We start from the raw sequence: 18992 nt of genomic DNA, 5'->3' as shown, positions 1-18992 counted from the left end.
AGTATCATTCCCCTACTAGAGCCCAGACACTTAAATCCGTGGAGAAAGTACGATCAGAGGCGATTTCGTTCTTCCCTGTATTCTCCCATCATCCTCAAAGCACAGTACCTTGTACACAGAAGTTGGTCACTAAATTACGGAAGTACCCAATTAAATAAAGCTATTTAAAATCTATCCCCATTCAATTATCCTCTGGAAACATACCCAAGAGTAAATGTGAACCGTTAAAATTACATAGTTCTTCATTCACTATTAAACTATTTTTCATTATTCCTAAGACGTCATTGATTTTACAATTTATCATTTTTAACCCATTACCACAGGCCAGAAAAAAATGTGACATACCAATGATTGTAAGAAACACTCCAATTTCAGGGTTATGAAGAGAAGGCATTTTAGAATCAATGAAACAATGTAAAATATAAACACATATGACAAAATTTCTCATAGTTGAAGGATATGAAATGAAAAATAAATTACCTTCTGCCTCCCCTCCCATAGTTGCCATCTGACCAAGTTTCCTTCCTTCCTTCCTTCCTTCCTTCCTTCCTTCCTTCCTTCCTCCCTCCCTCCCTTCCTTCCTCTCTTCCTCTCTCCTCTCTGTCTCTCTCTCTCTCTCTCTTTCTTTCTTTCTTTCTTTCTCTTTCTTTCTTTTCTTTCTTTTCTTTCTTTCTTTCTTTTCTTTCTTTCTCTTTCTTTTCTTTCTTTTCTTTCTTTCTTTCTTTCTTTCTTTTTCTTTCTTTCTTCTCTTTCTTTCTTTCTTTTCTTTCTTTTTTTTTCCTGAGGCGGAGTTTCACTCTTGTTGCCCAGGCTGGAGTGCAATGGCGTGATCTCGGCTCACAGCAACCTCCGTCTCCTGGGTTCAAGCGATTCTCCTGCCTCAGCCTCCCGAGTACCTGGGATTACAGGCGCCCACCACCGCGCCCGGCTAATTTTTTGTATTTTTAGTAGAGACTGGGTTTCACCATATTGGCCAGGTTGGCCTCGAACTCCTGAACTCAGGTGATCCACCCACCTCAGCCTCCCAAAGTGCTGAGATTCCAGGCGTGAGCCACCACATCCAGCTACCTGACCACTAAGTTTCTGTTCACCATTCAAAAAATCATATCCATATACAAATTGCATATATGTATATCCTTAAAATAAAAATGGAATAATATGACCACACTTTAAAATTTTATCTGTGTCATTGGTGGAAAATGTTATTTTTAACCATTTTACAAAACTATAAAGCTTAAAAGGATGCTTTGGGGTCTTAGTTATTAGAACAAAATGTACCTCTAGTGACAAAAAGAGGTACAATGAAGGCTGGGTGCAGTGGCTCACGCCTGTAATCCTAGCACTTTGAGAAACTGAGGTGGTCAGATCACTTGAGGTCAGGAGTTCAAGACCAGCCTGGCCAGCATGGAGAAACTCCGTCTCTACTAAAAATACAAAATTTAGCCAGGCATGGTGGTATGCACCTGTAATCCCAGTTACTTGGGAGGCTGAGGCAGGAGAATCGCTTGAACCTGGGAGGCAGAGTTTGCAGTGAGCCAAAATTGCGCCACTGCACTCCAGTCTGGGCAACAGAGCAAGACTCTGTCTCAAAAAAACAAAAACAAAAACAAAAACAAAACAAAAATAATGAAATGCTTAAATGCTTTGTGCATATTGACTAAAGGATTCCTTCTAGGAATATTTCTGCCAGTTGTATTTTTTGAGGCTTGTTTGGTACATGTTTATCTAATTCTTTTTAAAGAGTATACTATTCCCTTGTATACATATAATACATTTTAGCCTTATAAAACTATTTTATCTGTAGTGTTGTCCCCATTTATATTCCTAACGTAGCTAACTTTTTGCTTTTTTCCCTTTATCTGACCAGAGGTCAGAAATGACTATTTTCTAATGCCCATCTTTTTGCTCCATTACCTTTATTTTTATTTATAAACACAGATCTTTAATTCATTCTTTTCCTCTACTTTCTTTGAGTTTACTCTTCAGTGTAATTTTTTTTTTTTTTTTTTTTTTTTTTTTTGAGACGGAGTCTCGCTTTGTCGCCCAGGCTGGAGTGCAGCGGTGCGTTCTCGGCTCACTGCAACCTCCGCCTCTTGGGTTTACACCATTCTACTGCCTCAGCCTCCTGAGTAGCTGGGACTACAGGCGCCTGCCACCATGCCCGGCTAATTTTTTTGAATTTTTAGTAGAGACAGGGTTTCACTGTGTTAGCCAGGACGGTCTCGATCTCCTGACCTCGTGATCTGCCCGCCTTGGCCTCCCAAAGTGCTGGGATTACAGGCGTGAGCCACCGCACCCGGCCTAATCTTTAGTATAATTTTTTGAACTGATTATTTTTTACCTCTTCTCCTTCAAAAGACCACATCAGCTACATTTTGCAAGTTTTGATATGTGCATATATAAAATTCAGGTCTAAATATTTTGTCAATTTCATCAATCTTCAACCATAAATTCTTGGATATTTTGACTGGCTTTTTGTGACTGATTTCTAATTTTATGGTCTGTTAGTGATGTTGTTTTTTGCTTTGTCCTGAGACTTCACAAAGTTCCTATGTTTATGTGCTCTTAAGAGCTTTTTTGTTGTTGTTGTTGTTGAGACAGAGTTTTGCACTTGTTGCCCAGGCTGGAGTGCAATGGCTGGATCTTGGCTCACCACAACCTCTGCCTCCTGGGTTGGAGCGATTCTCCTGCCTCAGCCTCCCAAGTAGCTGGGATTACAGGCTTGCACCACCACGCCTGGCTAATTTTTGTGTTTTTTTTAGTAGAGACTGGGTTTCTCCATGTTGGTCAGGCTGATCTCGAACTCCCGACAGCCAAGACCAGCTCAGTGGTGGAGACCCTAACCCAGCGGTGCTAGAGGAATTAAAGACATACACACAGAAATATAGATTGTGGAGTGGGAAATCAGGGGTCTCACAGCCTTCAGAGCTGAGAGCCTCGAACAGAGATTTACCCACATATTTATTGACAGCAAGCCAGTCATAACATTTACTAAAAGTATTCCTTGTGGGAAATAAAGGGATGGGCCGAAACAAAGTGATGGCTGTTGCTAGTTATCTGCAGCAGGAACACGTCCAGGCACAGATCACTCATGCTACTGTTTTTGGTTTAAGAATGCCTTAAGCGGTTTTCTGCCCTGGGTAGGCCAGGTGTTCCTTGCCCTCATTCCAGTAAACCCCACAGCCTTCCAGCGTGGGCGTCATGGCCATCATGAACATGTCACAGTGTTGTAGAGATTTTGTTTATGGCCAGTTTTTGGGCCAGTTTATGGCCAGATTTGGGGGCCTGTTGCTAACACCCGACCTCAGGTGATCTGCCCGCCTTGGCCTCCCAAAGTGCTGGGATTACAGGTGTGAGCCACCGCGCCCGGCCTCTTAAGAGCTCTTTGAAGAAGATAACCCACTACTCCATTTGTTCCACGCCACTCCTTCCAAAACCCCTTTGTCAGTTTTAGAGCAAACATCTGTAGGTTTCCCAGAGTAGAAAATCTACCTAACCAGAGATGATAAACATGTTGAAAATCTGCCTAGCCAGAGTTGCTAAAAATATTTCTTGGAAATGAAATCTCGACTTTGCGGCATCATTCATATCAGAACCACTTGATATTAGTTTCCGGTTTTCATTTTCTCTGTTTCAACTTGCCTGGTACCAAATAGTATGAGTCATTAGCCATGCTCCCATAATGTTTATGGTATTTAGTAGTGTTTTCAAACAAACGTGGCATCAACGTGGTAAACATTTTAATAACTAGATGATATGAAAGCAGTTTCATGTAAGCCATCAGATGATCTACCTGCTTCAGGTATTCTGGTTACCACTCTTCTATTTGAAGTGTTCCAAAGACAATAGTATATTCTAAGAACTTGCATAGTAATTTCCTTTTGGAAGCTAATGATGGGGATACCAGAGCTCATATGAAAGTATTCAAAGTAGATTGAGGCACTACCAGATTCTGTGTATATATTGCCACATTTGTTTTTTAAAGCAAACAGAAGGTTTGTAATCCAGAGCTCATATGAAAGTATTCAAGGTAGGCTGAGGCACTACCAGATTCTGTGTATATATTGCCACATTTTTTTTTTTTAAGCAAACAGAAGGTTTGTAATCAGGTTACAAGCTAACCAACAGATGACCTGTTTCTGTCTTTCGTTGTTATAAACCTGTACTGTCAGCTTAGATTTAGAAGTTAATCTCTCATAGTGGATCAACAACTATATTTCTACCATAGATAGAATAGTAGGCTATCCCTATGATTTAGGGTGCTAAGCAAAGGTCAAATTCAGTATCTATTAAAAGACAACAAAAACCAAAAACTTTCATTCCAGTTAAGTAAGGTGAACACATTATCTCCTAGTTCTCCCTCTTCATTGATTTCCCTTTCAATATACTTTAGCTAAAAGATTTTATACTCTAAGGAAAACAGTGAGGCAACATAGTAAATCTGTATAAGATATTTTATTTGGAGATTGAGAGGCTATTCATTTTTAGGCTGAGATAATAAGTAAAAGCCCCATTCATACGAGTGCCAACCTGAAGTAATAGTGGACTCCTGAGGGGCAGTGGGGGTGGTAGGGTCTGTCTGCTTTTCATTCCATTGCTAGAACCCCTGTCTGCACCTGCAATTTATTTACAAAGCATTGCCAGGCTCCGGATTTAGAGTGACTGAAACACAGATTCTGTCCTCTGGAGCTTAGGGGGCCTCTGTTGTAACCTGTTACCAAGTTTGGTTTTAGTAACATTGGCAATAGATTTTTCAAAAAGCTAACTAGCAATAAGAACATCCAGTGCTCACTGTAGTTTTTCAAAATAAAGACAATTTTCACCATTCAGAGTTTTGTGGTTTGCCTCTTGGAATGTTTGAGGAATACCACAAATCCCTACTTAATGACAAAGTCATAAAAATCACATCGTGAATAGCATTTCTAATTTGTGCCCAACCACACACAAACACTAATGTATAATTATAGTTTAGATCATTCATATCAGACAACGGTCACACCAAGCTGGTCTTTCTTCACCACTAACTTTCAGAATGAAGCATACACATATTTTCCTTCTCTTGAAGGCCACTAAAGCATATCTTTGGAGAGAACCTAGAGTGTTGCATAAGTCCTTTTTGCTTTTAAGATCAAAATAATCAAAATACAGGAGTCAGTTTTGCAAAAACAAGTTATAGCTCCAATTGCTCAGTGTTTAAAAGCAAAAAAGCAAACAAACCAAAAACCTAAACAACAAAAAACCTTTTCCATTGAGTAAGAAAAATCTATGTGCTCTGGGAGGAAGTTGGAGTCCTTAGTGGCTCAGGCTCAGGGTTATCAAGTATTGTCCTCTGGCTTGAGGGACAGTTTAGTCCTCTTAAAGAGTAGCACAGGCCTTGGCTCCAACAAATCTCTATAAACTGAAGTCTGCTACACCCAGGCCCCGATGGCCCTTGGTTTTGTTCCTTCATCACGAGCCTTCTTCTCGGGTCACCCACTCATTCACACCGCTTCAAGATCTCACACAAATAGCAATTGGTGATATCTTCAACAATAACCTCATCTTGTGGGCCAACAGAGAAATCATTCACAGCGTTCCTTGAAGGTATTGACATGATGCAAATATCTTTATTCGTACAAATAACAGTCAAGCATATCATTCAGTGTTGCAATAAGTTAAGACAAGCTCCTTTCAGAGATGCTGGGAAAGGCTGGCTTTTGCCTCCAAAACATTTCTCCCTAATTTTGGCTCCTTCTTACATTTCCACGAAAAGCCTTGCCCGGAGCAAGAAGGAAGCTTACCCCGCCCACCCCACATTGCTCCTGGCTCCTGTTCCCCTTTCCAATGCTAGCAGTAGGGCAAGAGGGAGGTTTATTTTCAACGTGAAACTTAACTGTATATTTAATTCCTTTTACCAAAGCCTGCATTAAGGCTAATGCATTAAAAAACATACATACCCACAAACTGTGGAGGTAGTGAGCATTGTTTTAAGCTATTCATCTCTTTGTCAAAAAAATATATATAGCCTGAAACCATCACTAAAGTAGCAGATTCCACCTTTTTAAATTTGAATTTTCCAAATTCTGTTGGTCTTACACTTCAAGTTTATTTGTGCCACATGTACATAAACTAACCTACTTTCTCAATATTTTGCAATTTGTGAAAAAATAAAGCCTGTTGCAGGCATGAACAAAGTGGCAGGGAGGTTCCGGCCTGAGAGTCTGGAATCCTTTTGTGGTGGAGACTCCTAAACTGTCGGCAGGAATCACACTCCTTTTCTTCCTCTTAATAACAGACCCAATTCCCTCTCTACCTCTCTGTATTCACCGGCTACATGGCTGCCTAGTTAGGGACTATCTTTAGCTAGCTGTGTCCACGTGACTCAGTTTTGGCCAATACAATGTAAGTGGAAGTTAAGTGATGCATATAACTGAAAAGGCTTGCCCTGGACTTTTTCGCCATCCTCTTCCTCATCCGGCTGGGGGGAATCAGTACAAGGACAGAGCCAACTGACCCACCTGCAACTCTTTTACCTTGTGGATCTGTTCACCTTTGAGCTGAATTTGAGAAAAACAAACTTCTACCCCTTGTTTTAGACACCAGGGTTTTGCATCTTTTCCTTACAGCAGCTTGCTCTATACTTTAACCAGTACAGCAAGAAATGTATTATCTCCTGACAAACCTGACCAGGAATCTTCCCCTACCCACCAAATGACTTTGATTTATTAAGACAACTTAAAAGCCAAATTAATGGAATTAAGTAACATTTATTTTACATAAAACAATTTCCAGAGAATACATTTAAAAACCATCTAGATACTGATTTTTTAGCATTACAAAAAATTGAGAGGCACAATTGAAGTATTCAAATAAATTGTGAGGGGTGGAGGCGGGGACTATGCTCACTATCTATGTTGTTCCTTAGTCACTTAAAGGCTCTGCGTGCAAGAGTCTTTACATGAGGCAGTAGTGCACTTTCATTTAGTAGGAATAAATCACATAAAATATATACTTTTATACAGAAAGTGTTATTGTGTTGTCATTTTCAATTACTAATAAAAACTTCATTTGAATTGCACAAAAGTTCTCTTTAAAATGGATAACTCCCAGAAGACAGGGCTTAGAACTGTCTAAATAATTCATTACAAATAATTAGGTTTCCATTTATCCATAGATAAAAAAACTATGAAGAATTACATTATTCAAGTGGGACATTTAAAATTTTTTCATAGGAAAATAGGTTTACATGTTTGTCCCTAGTCAGCTAAATTCCCCACCCCCCAGCTTTAAAACAGATCACAGGATGTCCAAAGTTTTAAATCAGAGTACCTATACCACAGTACAGTGTGGATATGTTTCCATTAATTCATTTTATGTCTCATTCCATTATAGTATCAAATTAGCAAAAAGGCACCTGGGTACATTCTTCAGAACAGTTTTGGTCATTAAAAAAAAAATCACACATTTATAAGCAGTGATTTCAATCGTGTTTAAAAACAAAAATATTAAATTCATTTCCGAATCCAGATGATACAGAATCCATGAAATTTCTGCAGGCACTTCACTTTCCATAGAATTTCTTGTTCAGCAGATATATGAGAAGGTTTACATTCACTTTAACCTTATCAAACATTTTCATTACAGCTACTCCTTCATATTGCATCTGAAGTAAATCCTGAAATTGTAAAAAGCATCATTAAATCTCAACTTTGACATTTTGTGCATTTAAAAAACATATTAGAAGAATTTGTTGACAAAAGTCAGATTCAATTGACCTAATCACCTAGGTGGGGTCTAACTATGTTGCTCAGGTTGGTCTCAAACTCCTGGCTTAAGCTATCTTCCCACCTCAGCCTCCCGAGTAGCCAGGACTACAGGCGCATGCCATGGCACCAGGCCATAGATGGGGGTTCTAAAACTTAAGTGTACATCAGAATCATCTGGTTAAAAACATAGGCTAGTTAAAATAAAGGCTGCCTGGGCTCCTCCCACAGGAATTTCTTATTATGTAGCTCTCTGGTGGGGCCCATTAATTTGCATTTTAATAAACTCCCAAGTGATTGTGACTTAGATGAAAGAAAATAGTTTTTTAGAATTGATAAGGGCTGTATGAAAGAAAATGATGATCATTAAGTTAATGTCAGATATATAATTATAATTTCAATTTTTAATTGAAAATGTCAAAACACAAAGTTCTGGCTAGATGCATATTCTTTAGAAAGCAGTGTTTTCTGGCTGGGTGTGGTGGCTCATTTCTGTAATACCAGCAGTTTGAGAGGCTGAGGCAGGTGGATCACTTGAAGTCAGGAGAGTGAGACCAGCTTGGCCAACATGGCGAAACCCCATCTCTACTAAAAATACAAAAATTAGCTGGGCGTGGTGGTGCACACTTGTAATCCCAGCTACTCAGGAGGCTGAGGCAGGAAAATCACTAGAACAGAGTAGGCAGAGATTGCAGCGAGCCGAGATTGCACTACTGTACTCCAGTCTTGGCGACAGAGACTCTGTCTCAAAAAACCCAAAAATCAAAAACAAAAACACAGAAAGCAGTGTTTTCTAAAGTGAAGTGAGCAAGACATTCACTGGGGAGGCAAAAAGAATATTAGGACTCCTGGCCAGGCGCGGTGGCTCACGCTTGTAATCCCAGCACTTTGGGAGGCCGAGGCGGGCGGATCACGAGGTCAGGAGATCGAGACCACGGTGAAACCCAGTCTCTACTAAAAATACAAAAAATTAGCCGGGCGTGGTGGCGGGCGCCTGTAGTTCCAGCTACTTGGAGAGGCTGAGGCAGGAGAATGGCGTGAACCTGGGAGGCGGAGCTTGCAGTGAGCCGAGATCGCGCCACTGCACTCGAGCCTGGGCGACAGAGCGAGACACCGCCTCAAAAAAAAAAAAAGAAAGAAAGAAAAAGAATATTATATTAGAACTCCTATTTCTATTTATTTTTTCTCATTTTTTGGGCTTTTTTGGTATATATTTTTTACAGCACGTTTTAGAGTACAATAGCAGAAGCATGTATACTTTACAAATAACTATGTATGGAGAGAAGTGCTCACACTATTTCCTGATGAAGTGACCAAAGTTTGGAAACCATTGTACAAAGCGGTGGTCTGCACTTCTTGATCTAGGCTACTTCTGTTTCTGTACTGAGAACAAGCCCTTATTCTTAAGTCGAACTATCATTCTGTTTTTCACTGCCAGCATATAAACAAAGGAAATCAACTCTCTCTTTAAAATAAGTAACTGGATCGCACCAGCCATATGCATGAAACTAAGCTGTAACATTTCATAGTAACATAGGTACAGGAAGCCTTTCCCCATGGAAGATATAATTCCTGAGCTGTCCTGGCCCAATATCTAGGTCTCATTTTCTTGTTTCTAGCAAGGTCAATTGTAGAAGTTGTAGTCATCTTTGAGAGAACTTTGACTCTTGACAGCTTCCTCCTCCACTTCCTCAATTACCTCTCACTTCACTCAAGAAAACCCCTACATTATTCAGATATGCTTCTAGAACTAAAATTCTATAGGGAATTGAAGTCCTTTCATCAATAATACTTTTAGCTATTTAGAGTGCAGAGGAGATTCACTTTTCCTCTGGGAAATTCAACATCTGTTAAACAAAGTCTAGTGGAAAAGAATTAAACCAATAGAGTTAGATTGAAAAGGAATGGCATATGTAGGGGAAGTAGCTGGGTCCCCAAAGTAGGGAGCAGAGAAAACATGGCTGGACTCATGACTTGAAAAGCAGACTTTAGTTTTAGCTCTGCCATTTGCTATCTTAAGACTTTGCAACATGGCATAACTTCTCTGACGTTCTGTTTCCCTGTGTGTAAATTGGGGATAACACTGCCAATTTCGCAAGGGTGCTACTGGGAATGAGATATGAGATTAAGGTATATGCAAACCCTTTGTAAGCTACTCTTGTCTTGCAGGATCAACTGGAATCCTATGAGACAGGCAGCGGACTAGAGTGATGAAAAACTTGGATCCCAGCTGCATTATCTTCTATAATTATCCCAGCTAATTATCTTTCATAATTAGCTCTCTGAACCTCAGTTCTTCATCTAGGAGAGGAAGAAGGCCCACCCTGCAGTCCCTGATAAACACCTGACATTATTTTTACAAGCAGAACATATATCACATAAGTCATATCCTCCTGTTACCTATATGGCCTATAATTATAGGATATAATTCTATCCTATGGTTTTCTTTAGGAACTGAAGGGAGAATGGGCTGAAGATAACTAAGAGACATAGAGCCGTAATGTTAGAAGGGACTTTCTTTAGTCCTTTCAAACTTTGGTCCTGTTCCCGGTCCTTTACTCACAGTAAGGACCTGGCCATCATATTTCTCTTTGGCAATTTACACATTCATGCAATTGACTGAAAGCTGCATATATAAATAGAAGTCTGCCTTTACATCTGACAGCTATCAAATGCAGGGCTGGCTCCCTGGGTATGCAATCTGTGCAGCTGCACAGGGTCCCATGCCCAGGGTTTTATTCTCTTCTGTCATCATCCTAAAATCCTTAATAATTTTAAAAACAGGGTGCTGCATTTTTATTTTGCTCTGAGCCCTGCTAAGGATGTAGCCAGTTCTGATTATGCACTACTGATTTAAAAAACCCAAGACATATTGGTCGCCTGCGTATAGCTAAGGATTAACATTTCACAATCCATTATGTGTATAAATGAACGGTATGAACAGCTAATCTTACTGTATACAGAATCCTTAACAAAGGAACAAGTGAAGCTTGGTTTTTGTACCAGTACTCAAAGGAAGTCTCATGGAATTATTGCTTTCTCTCTAAATACAATATAATGTGTCTCCTGGTCACTTGTGACTCATTGGTCCAGTTGATATTGACTGGGCCTGGATAATTTCCTTCTTGGCAATCACATATGTCTTTTGCTATTTCTACAGAGGAATCACTAACCAAAGGGTATCACTGCAAGCACCTTCTTTTCTCTTCCTGTATTTATCTGTTACACAAAGTAACTGAAGACCCTAATTAGCTAAATTATTAAATGGATACATTTAGTGACATTTAAAGTAAGTTAGAAAACAATTGTTTACTTAATTATACTTTCAATAATTACATAACAGCTTTCATCTTATCTCCGAATTCTAATTTACTCCATTATCTCAATGTCCTTATCAAACCCATTCAGCTCCCATTTTTCTTTTAAACTTACAAGGGCTGCCAGAAAAGAAGGGCTCTGGCACACACTCCCATGATGGGGAGGTAATTCCAGTGCACGGAGCCCTGGGCTGCACAGATAGCGAGGCCAGAATTCACATCACCCTCAGGATCTTAGTGAGACGATTCATGTAAACATATACAAAATACCTGGAAACCATTTTGTAAGTAGTTTGGGGCCCAGGTAAGAAGATGTTATTTCCATTTAAAAAGTGTTACATCGAAAAAGAAAAATAAATTACTTCTTTAAATTGATTTTGTGCTAAGGATTAAGAAGTTGCAGGTAGATGAACATTTGTCTGCAGTGCCCTCTTAACTTTTTTTTTTTTTTTTGCACAGAAACTGGATTTCTCAGTTTTCATTTACGTGTATTTGGCTTAAATGTGGCTCTTATGATAAAATAATGATAATTTATATTGCAAACACCATTTTTCTATGTATAGATATCTGTTTTGCATAATGCCTTCCATTCCTGTGATCCCAAGCATTTGACAAATAGAGTTAATAAATTGACGTAAAAACTATTCTGGGGCCAGGTGTGGTGGCTAATGCCTGTAATCCCAGCACTTTTGGAGGCTGAGGCAGGCAGTCACTTGAGCCCAGTAGTCTAAGACCAGCCTGGGCAACATGGTGAAACCTCGTCTCTACAAAAAATACAGAAATTAGCCAGATGTGGTGGTGTGCGCCTGTAGTACCAGCTACCTGAGAGGCTGAAGCAGGAGGATCGCTTGAGCCCAGGAGGTTGAGGCTGCAGTGAACCATGATTGCGCCACTGTATTCCAGCCTGGGCGACAGAGCAAGACTCTTTCTCAATGCCCCACCCCCACCCCCTCCCCCCACAAAAAAGAAAAACCATTCTAGGAAAGACGGAAAAATGAGATCATGAAAGTTCCAGTCCTGGGCATACATAGTCTTAGAAAGAAATGCAAGTTTCCAATAAAAGGAAAATTTATAGCATTTATTTAATAGCTCTGAATACTTTTAAATTATATTCTTTTGTCTAAGCTTTAAAATGGAAACATGGCTTAGAGAAACTGACTGCTATGGTTTGCCAGCTAGAAGCATATTAATTTCCAATCATTTGAAAAGTCGGCCGGGCGTGGTGGCTCACGCTCGTAATCCCAGCACTTTGGGAGGCCAAGGCGGGCGGATCACGAGGTCAGGAGATCGAGACCACGGTGAAACCCCGTCTCTACTAAAAATACAAAAAAATTAGCCGGGCGTGGTGGCGGGCACCTGTAGTCCCAGCTACTTGGAGAGGCTGAGGCAGGAGAATGGCGTGAACCTGGGAGGCGGAGCTTGCAGTGAGCCGAGATTGCGCCACTGCACTCCAGCCTGGGCGACAGAGTGAGACTCCATCTCAAAAAAAAAAAAAAAAAAAAGAAAAGTCACAGCTTTTAAAAATCATCAACACTTAACAAATATTGGCAAATAAGGCTGACAATGGTTTTCTGTTAAACTTTATTGTTGTCATGAAGAGCGAGACCCAGGGTAGCAATGTATGATCCACATATAAAATTTATCATCAATGTGCAGAAATTCCAGCAGCTTACCTGAATATTGAGTTGCACCTTTTCCATCTCAACACCAAGGAATTTTGATCTTACATCGAAAATGCCTACATCTTCAGTAGCTATGATATCAAATGTAACATTCTTAAACCTGTGAAGAAAGGAACATTCATACATGATAAATTACAAATACAGATGTGCTTAAAGCTGAAACAAACTAATGGAATCTCAAATAATCATTTTTAAATAATGGCTTGTTGAGAAAATCCTAAGGAAGTCACCAAAAACCTCACATCATCTTTCCCCCAATTCTACTCTCCAAACACTAGGTTTGATGGCTATTGTTGAGATCTGTAGCTCACAGAGTTCTGACATAGGTGCTTTATTACAAAAGAAATAGAAGATATGGTCCTTGCTCTTCAAGAGCATAAAACATAGTTGGAAATATGTGAGTCACAGAACATGAACATTATTGACCTATAGCCAATTGACTATTTCAGATGATAATTTTTATAGAAACTTCAGGCCAGGCACAGTCACTCACGCCTGTAATCCCAGCACTTTTGGAGGCCGAGGCGGGGCGGATCAACTGGCCAACATGGTGAAACCCCATCTCTATTAAAAATACAAAAATTAGCTGGGTGGTGGCATGTGCCTGTAATCCCAGCTACTCGGGAGGCTGAGGCAGGAGAATCGCTTGAACCTGGGAGGTGGAGGTTGCAGTGAGCCAAGATCGCACCACTGCACTCCAGCCTGGGCAACAGAGTGAGACTCCATCTCAAGGAAAAAAAAAAAAAGAAACTTCAGAAGAGGAAGAAGCATTTTCTTCTGAGTTAGTGTTGTCAGGAGGTTTCATGGGATAAACAGAAGCCAGGCTTCGAAGGAAGGCAGGAGTTAAAGAAGAGGCAAATGCCAGTGAGTCTGGCTTCCCTTGAGATTTCAGGACAAGAAAGTGATGGAACACTGGGCTCATGACCCCTTTAAAATGAGGCAGCACGTGGTGCCTGATGTGGGGCTGTGAAGGAGGGTTTGTTTTTTCCACCACACTGAATATACACACTCACAGCATGCTTTGGAAATGGCTCTGACCCAGGGGTTGGCACAACCTATTTTAAATGAGAAAGGTGCTATTTTGCAACGATAGATAATTCATCCATCAAGGCCAAAAGAGAGCCTTTTACTCTCATTGCTGTGACTCAGTTCTGGAGGTTCACCAATCCAAACATATTGCACAAACCACGGGAAAGACAACCACTGATCAACACTACATATGACCGACAGCACCAGATGCTGAGGCCAAGGGAAGAGTAGCCATGACAATTTGTGTATTCTTCCCTTGTCACCCATCAGTAATCAAGGTTAAGCCTTGCTAGACCAAATGGAGCTCTCTCCAAGGCCACAAGAAATCAAATGGCATGCGTCTTCTATGCAGATTCCAGGTCACACTTACTGGTTTGTTTGAAGATCATCTATATCTAGCAGGACACCTTTCTCATGCAGCTTTGCCGCAGTGTACTTCACTGGCTTCGCTCTCTTCACCCCTTTTGGTTCTCCTTTTCCATCTAGTTTAATTGATCTCCGAGTATTTCTGACAAAATAAGAACAAACCATTTGTTGTTATGATGGCAAATGCAGAGGCTTCTAGTAGTGCAATTACCATACTCAGAGTGACATCACTGTTCATACCTGGCCCTCAGAGCACTGAATATACACCTTTTTATTTTGTGATAGTAGGTAATTTTGTCCATAGAGTGAAACTTCACTACTAAACTGTTTGAGGGGAAAGGGATTTCCCAAGCGACTGAAGTTTGCATTACAGACTAACATTTTTAATAAAACTTACACTCTATTTTCTCAGGTATATTGAACCAAGTGGCTATCTTTAGTCATTTCAGAAGTAGCTTTGGTGCAATAACATGAACTGTGTATTCCTATATAACGATATTACTAGGACTGTTTTAATCTATTTAACAAACACTATGTGGCCAGCGTTGTTCTAAGTGCCTTATAAATATTACCTCACATTTCCAAAATTAACATTTCCATAGTACTTTTAAATTAATAAATTCCTTTGCTATATACTATATCATATAGCTCTCATAACCATACTTGTGAGTCTGGTACTCTTTGTTTTTTGGGGGGGAGGTTTTTTGTTTTGTTTTGAGATGGAGTCTTGCTCTGTTGCCCAGGCTGGAGTGCAGTGGCATGATCTTGGCTCACTGCAACCTCTGCCTCCCATGTTCAAGTGAGCCGAGATTGTGCCACTGCACTCCAGCCTGGGCAACAGAGCGAGACTCCGTCTCAAAAAAAAAAAAAAAATGGCTATACTGTATATAAAAACCTATAATACTTATGCTAATGGATAATAGACAGCTGCCAAATTTTGCCAGTTGTGTCAATAATTTTTTAAAACCATGAAGCAATTTAAAAACATTCAGCTGCTCTGTGCAATTAGCAAACACCTGGCATTATCTAATATTATCAATTATATAAAATACATTCCAAAAACAAGAGCTTTTAAAAATAATAGTACTTTTAAAATTCTTTGGCTAAAAAAGACAAAATGAAAGTGCTTCTCTAACTTACTAATGCTATTTGCTCAATATACAACAGGTAAGCCACTAATTCTAGTGCTGGTGGGGAATTGAAAAGCTTCCATTTACTCCTGACTTCTTAGTTCACAGTGGCAAATAATAAAACTGAGACTCTAGTTTTCGGTTAGAAGACAGAGCAAAAAGTTTTCTTCCATACCCAACCCAACTGCCTAGAAATGCAGAATTGACATCTCATAGAAATCATGACATTACAAATGAACATGACATGATTTTAACTTACTTTCTTTTTAAGTTGTCTAAACAAGTCTTTATGTAAGTGTCATAATAATTGATTTGCTCTTCATAAAATGCTGCTTTCTTGTTAAGTGCATTCAGGGTCTGCTGAAGTTTTGCCAATTCAGCTTTTCGAAGCTTACGATAGATTCTTTGATTTCGAATATCCTAAAACAACAAGCAAGGGGTATCATATTTAAGCAGAAGTTTGCTTTATGATATTGCCAGTTTGGGACAAGAAGAATATCAAGCAGTAGTAAGTCACTATTTGTAACTTGACTTGTAGCTTATCTCAGGCACCTTATTTTACTCTCAACACCACAGGGTTCCCATCCCTTTTTACTTCAGAACTGGAAAGTGTACATATTTCACTTTAAAAGACTTGTTAACATTAATTTTTCTCTTGATGGAAAGGCAAAGAAGTTATTTTAGAATAACCACACATTTAAGGAAAAACTGCGTTTTAAAAGGCGCACAAAGTAGCAGAAATGCAATTTTTTGAGACTTTTTTTTTTTTTTTAAATACGTAGTCTTGCTCTGTCACCCAGGCTGGAGTGCAGTGGCCTGATCTCTGCAACCTTTACCTCCAGGTTCAAGCATTTCTCCTGCCTCAGCCTCCTGAGTAGCTAGGGCTGCAGGCCCGTGCCACTATGCCTGGCTAATTTTTGTATTTTTAGTAGTTACAGGGGTTCACCATGTTGGTCAGGCTGGTCTTGAACTCCTGACCTCAAGTGATCTGCCCGCCTTGGCCTCTCAAAGTGCTGGGATTATAGGCATGAGACATTGTACCCGGCCTCTTCAGACTATTTTGAATATTCCTCTTTGAATAGTACTTTAAACCAAAAAGGTTTACATTTAATTGTTAAATTCATTTTTAAAATAAGAAAAGAACAAACTTTTTCATCTGACAAATATTTCTCAAGGTTTGAAAAAACAACACTGGGCTGTCAAGACTGAGTGAAAAGATTCAACATTGATAACTATTACTTGGATTTAAATAGAATTCCTAGAACATTAAGTTGCATAAGCTGCTTATAGCTTACAAGAGCTATGCTAAATTTAAACTTGCAGATATAAGTTTTTTTCATAATTCTAATTGGTAAGTTATGAAAATGTTTGACTTAAGAAAATGGTGCCTGTTTAATATTGTTTTTCTTTTGTAAACAAGTTAAAAACGATTCCCCTAGGAACTCAAATAAATACCTACATACACATACACTCCCCCCACAACTTCCCCATGCCCTTAGGTAAAAATTATTCATTAAATAGAATATTTAGAATAGAATATTCTTCATTAAATAGAATTCTTCATATAATAGCATATTCATTAAATAGAATATCATGTCTTCATGATAGCCTTTTTCTTTTTTAAAGCAAAAGCATGTATTTATCTACCCCATATTCCCAAATAGAAATATTTCTATCCCAAAACTAAAGAAAGAAATGCTATTTCCCTTGAGTCACTTGGACTAGAAGGAATAAGCCTACTGCCAGAATTGAACATAACTTTCTATCAAAGAACAAAGCTGAGCGCATTTCCCTTCCAGAAGGTGAGAAATTTTTTTTTCTGGTCATTTAACTGCCTTTAACCTCTAGATCCATATTAATTTGCATGTTTGAATAAGAAGAATGAAATATCCTTCTAACCCAAATATATACTTCCTTATCCTTGACAAACAGATCTCAGCCACTTCCTGTGATGTTTCATTGCACTAAGTTGAGATCCTTTGCTCAGGAAGTTTCTCAAGTGTAAAAATATTGGATAAGAAAACAGAAACTAATCTTCAAGTCTGAACTGCATTTAGGCTAAATTGCTTAAAAACAAATGATCAGGGACACAGAGTTCCATCTCAGTGGCAGGTTCTAAGAGCAACTGAGCTATATGACAACTAACATCTCAGGAGAAAACTCTTCCAATAGTGTTATTTTTAAAACTTTAAAGGTATAGGCCAAACTTGTCAAGTATATTTTTTAGTATGTATTTCTGGTCTGTTTCAACTCTCCTAATGACTTGAAAGTGTTGTGATTGCTTTCTTTTAAAATTCATCAACTGCTTGGGAGGCCCAGGTGGATCACCGGGTCAGGATTTCGAGAACAGCCTGGCCAGCATGGTGAAACCCTGTCTCTACTAAAAATACAAAAATTAGCTGGGCGTGGTGGTGCGCGCCTGTAGTCCCAGCTACTCAGGAGGCTGAGGCAGGAGAATTGCTTGAACCTGGGAGGCAGAGGTTGCAGAGAGTCGAGATCGCGCCACTGCACTCCAGCCTGGGCAACAGAGCGAGGCTCCAACTCAAAAAAAAAAAAAAAAAAAAAAAAAAAAAGTCATCAGCTGCTTTGAAACCTTGAAAAATCTGTAACATTGAAGGGGGCAGTAACCACAGCATATGCAACCATGAATCCCTAATGCCACCTCCCAGAGTGCCCAGCACTTGAGTGGTGATTAGCAAATGTCTGCTAAGTGAAGAAGAAAGAATAATGTTTCCAAAAACCTTGGCAATCTCATTGAGAATGTCTTGGTATTTATTTTCAGATGACACGTGTCCAGTCTGTTCCAACGTCCGAAGATTCCTCTGGATTTTCCTCTTCTTCTGCTCAAGAGGCAGCTGTGCATCTTCAATCATAGATTGGCTATGCTTCATTTCTTCTGGAGTCCTGGAATCTATCATTGCACGGCTCACCATGTCCGTGGCATGGTCTACCTCCTGAAAAGAGAATATCAAGATGCTGATTTTTCTCTGATCCTCTAATTTCACAGTTCATAAGCTACACAATGCAAGTTAATGTCAAAATGAAAGTAGTCCTCCAGCCAAAGTTCAGAGACTAGAACCAGAACATATTCTTCCTGAGTTTTGAAGTAGGTCTTTGAAAGGAATTACTTCATCTTTTCGATAGCAAGCCTTATTTGGGAAAAATTCTCAATAGCTACTTTATTGCCAAGGTGACAAATCACCATAGTAATGGACATATTTTAATGGATAACTGCTACTTTGTAATTCCCCAGATGGAAGGATTTCGATTCATGGATAGGCTAGCTGAGGAAACTAAAACTAGATTACCTATTGAAATGTGGCTATGAGAACCCTGAATGTTCAGAACCCAGCTAAACTCTCACACATCAGCCATGTTTATGGAGAGTCCTAAACTAAACCAACAGTAAGGCAGTCAGACAGCTTTATTCTTAAAAGGGAATCACAAACCAACGACTCTGAAAAACTTGCAAAGTTTCTTTGAGCCAAAGGGAATAAGAATATTCTAGCACATTATAAATTCCCAAGCGATGAGTAAATGAATGAATGAATGAATACTCTTTGGATAGTCTGTTCAAAGAAACAGTAACAAAAAGAGACTATTGGTCTTCCCATTTCATTGTACTAGACAATTGACTGACCCAATAGATGAAGTCTAAGGAAACGACTATTAGTTAGGCACAGTAATCTTAGACATAGGACAGGTAGGTCAACATTATTGACACAG

At 39.4% G+C, this 18992-nt stretch overlaps 1 protein-coding gene across 2 annotated transcripts in view; it reads right to left on the bottom strand.

Moving 5' to 3' along the window:
• Nucleotides 1-6726: 6726 nt before the first annotated feature.
• Nucleotides 6727-18992, bottom strand: part of IQGAP2 (IQ motif containing GTPase activating protein 2) — a 307861-nt gene continuing 295595 nt past the window's right edge. For both annotated transcript variants that reach the window (XM_003261487.4, XM_012505474.2), the window contains 5 exons: nucleotides 18008-18220; nucleotides 15526-15686; nucleotides 14141-14278; nucleotides 12733-12841; nucleotides 6727-7654 (listed from right to left, as the gene is read on the bottom strand). In XM_003261487.4, coding sequence (XP_003261535.2) covers nucleotides 7541-7654; nucleotides 12733-12841; nucleotides 14141-14278; nucleotides 15526-15686; nucleotides 18008-18220 — 735 coding nt within the window. In that variant the 3' untranslated portion in view covers nucleotides 6727-7540. The remainder of the gene's footprint in view (nucleotides 7655-12732; nucleotides 12842-14140; nucleotides 14279-15525; nucleotides 15687-18007; nucleotides 18221-18992) is intronic.

The sequence above is a fragment of the Nomascus leucogenys genome, chromosome 2, assembly GCF_006542625.1.
Source record: "Nomascus leucogenys isolate Asia chromosome 2, Asia_NLE_v1, whole genome shotgun sequence".
Classification (NCBI taxonomy): domain Eukaryota; kingdom Metazoa; phylum Chordata; class Mammalia; order Primates; family Hylobatidae; genus Nomascus; species Nomascus leucogenys.
The sequence above is the reverse complement of the archived record's forward strand: the minus strand, read 5'-3'. Positions and strand labels throughout refer to the sequence as shown.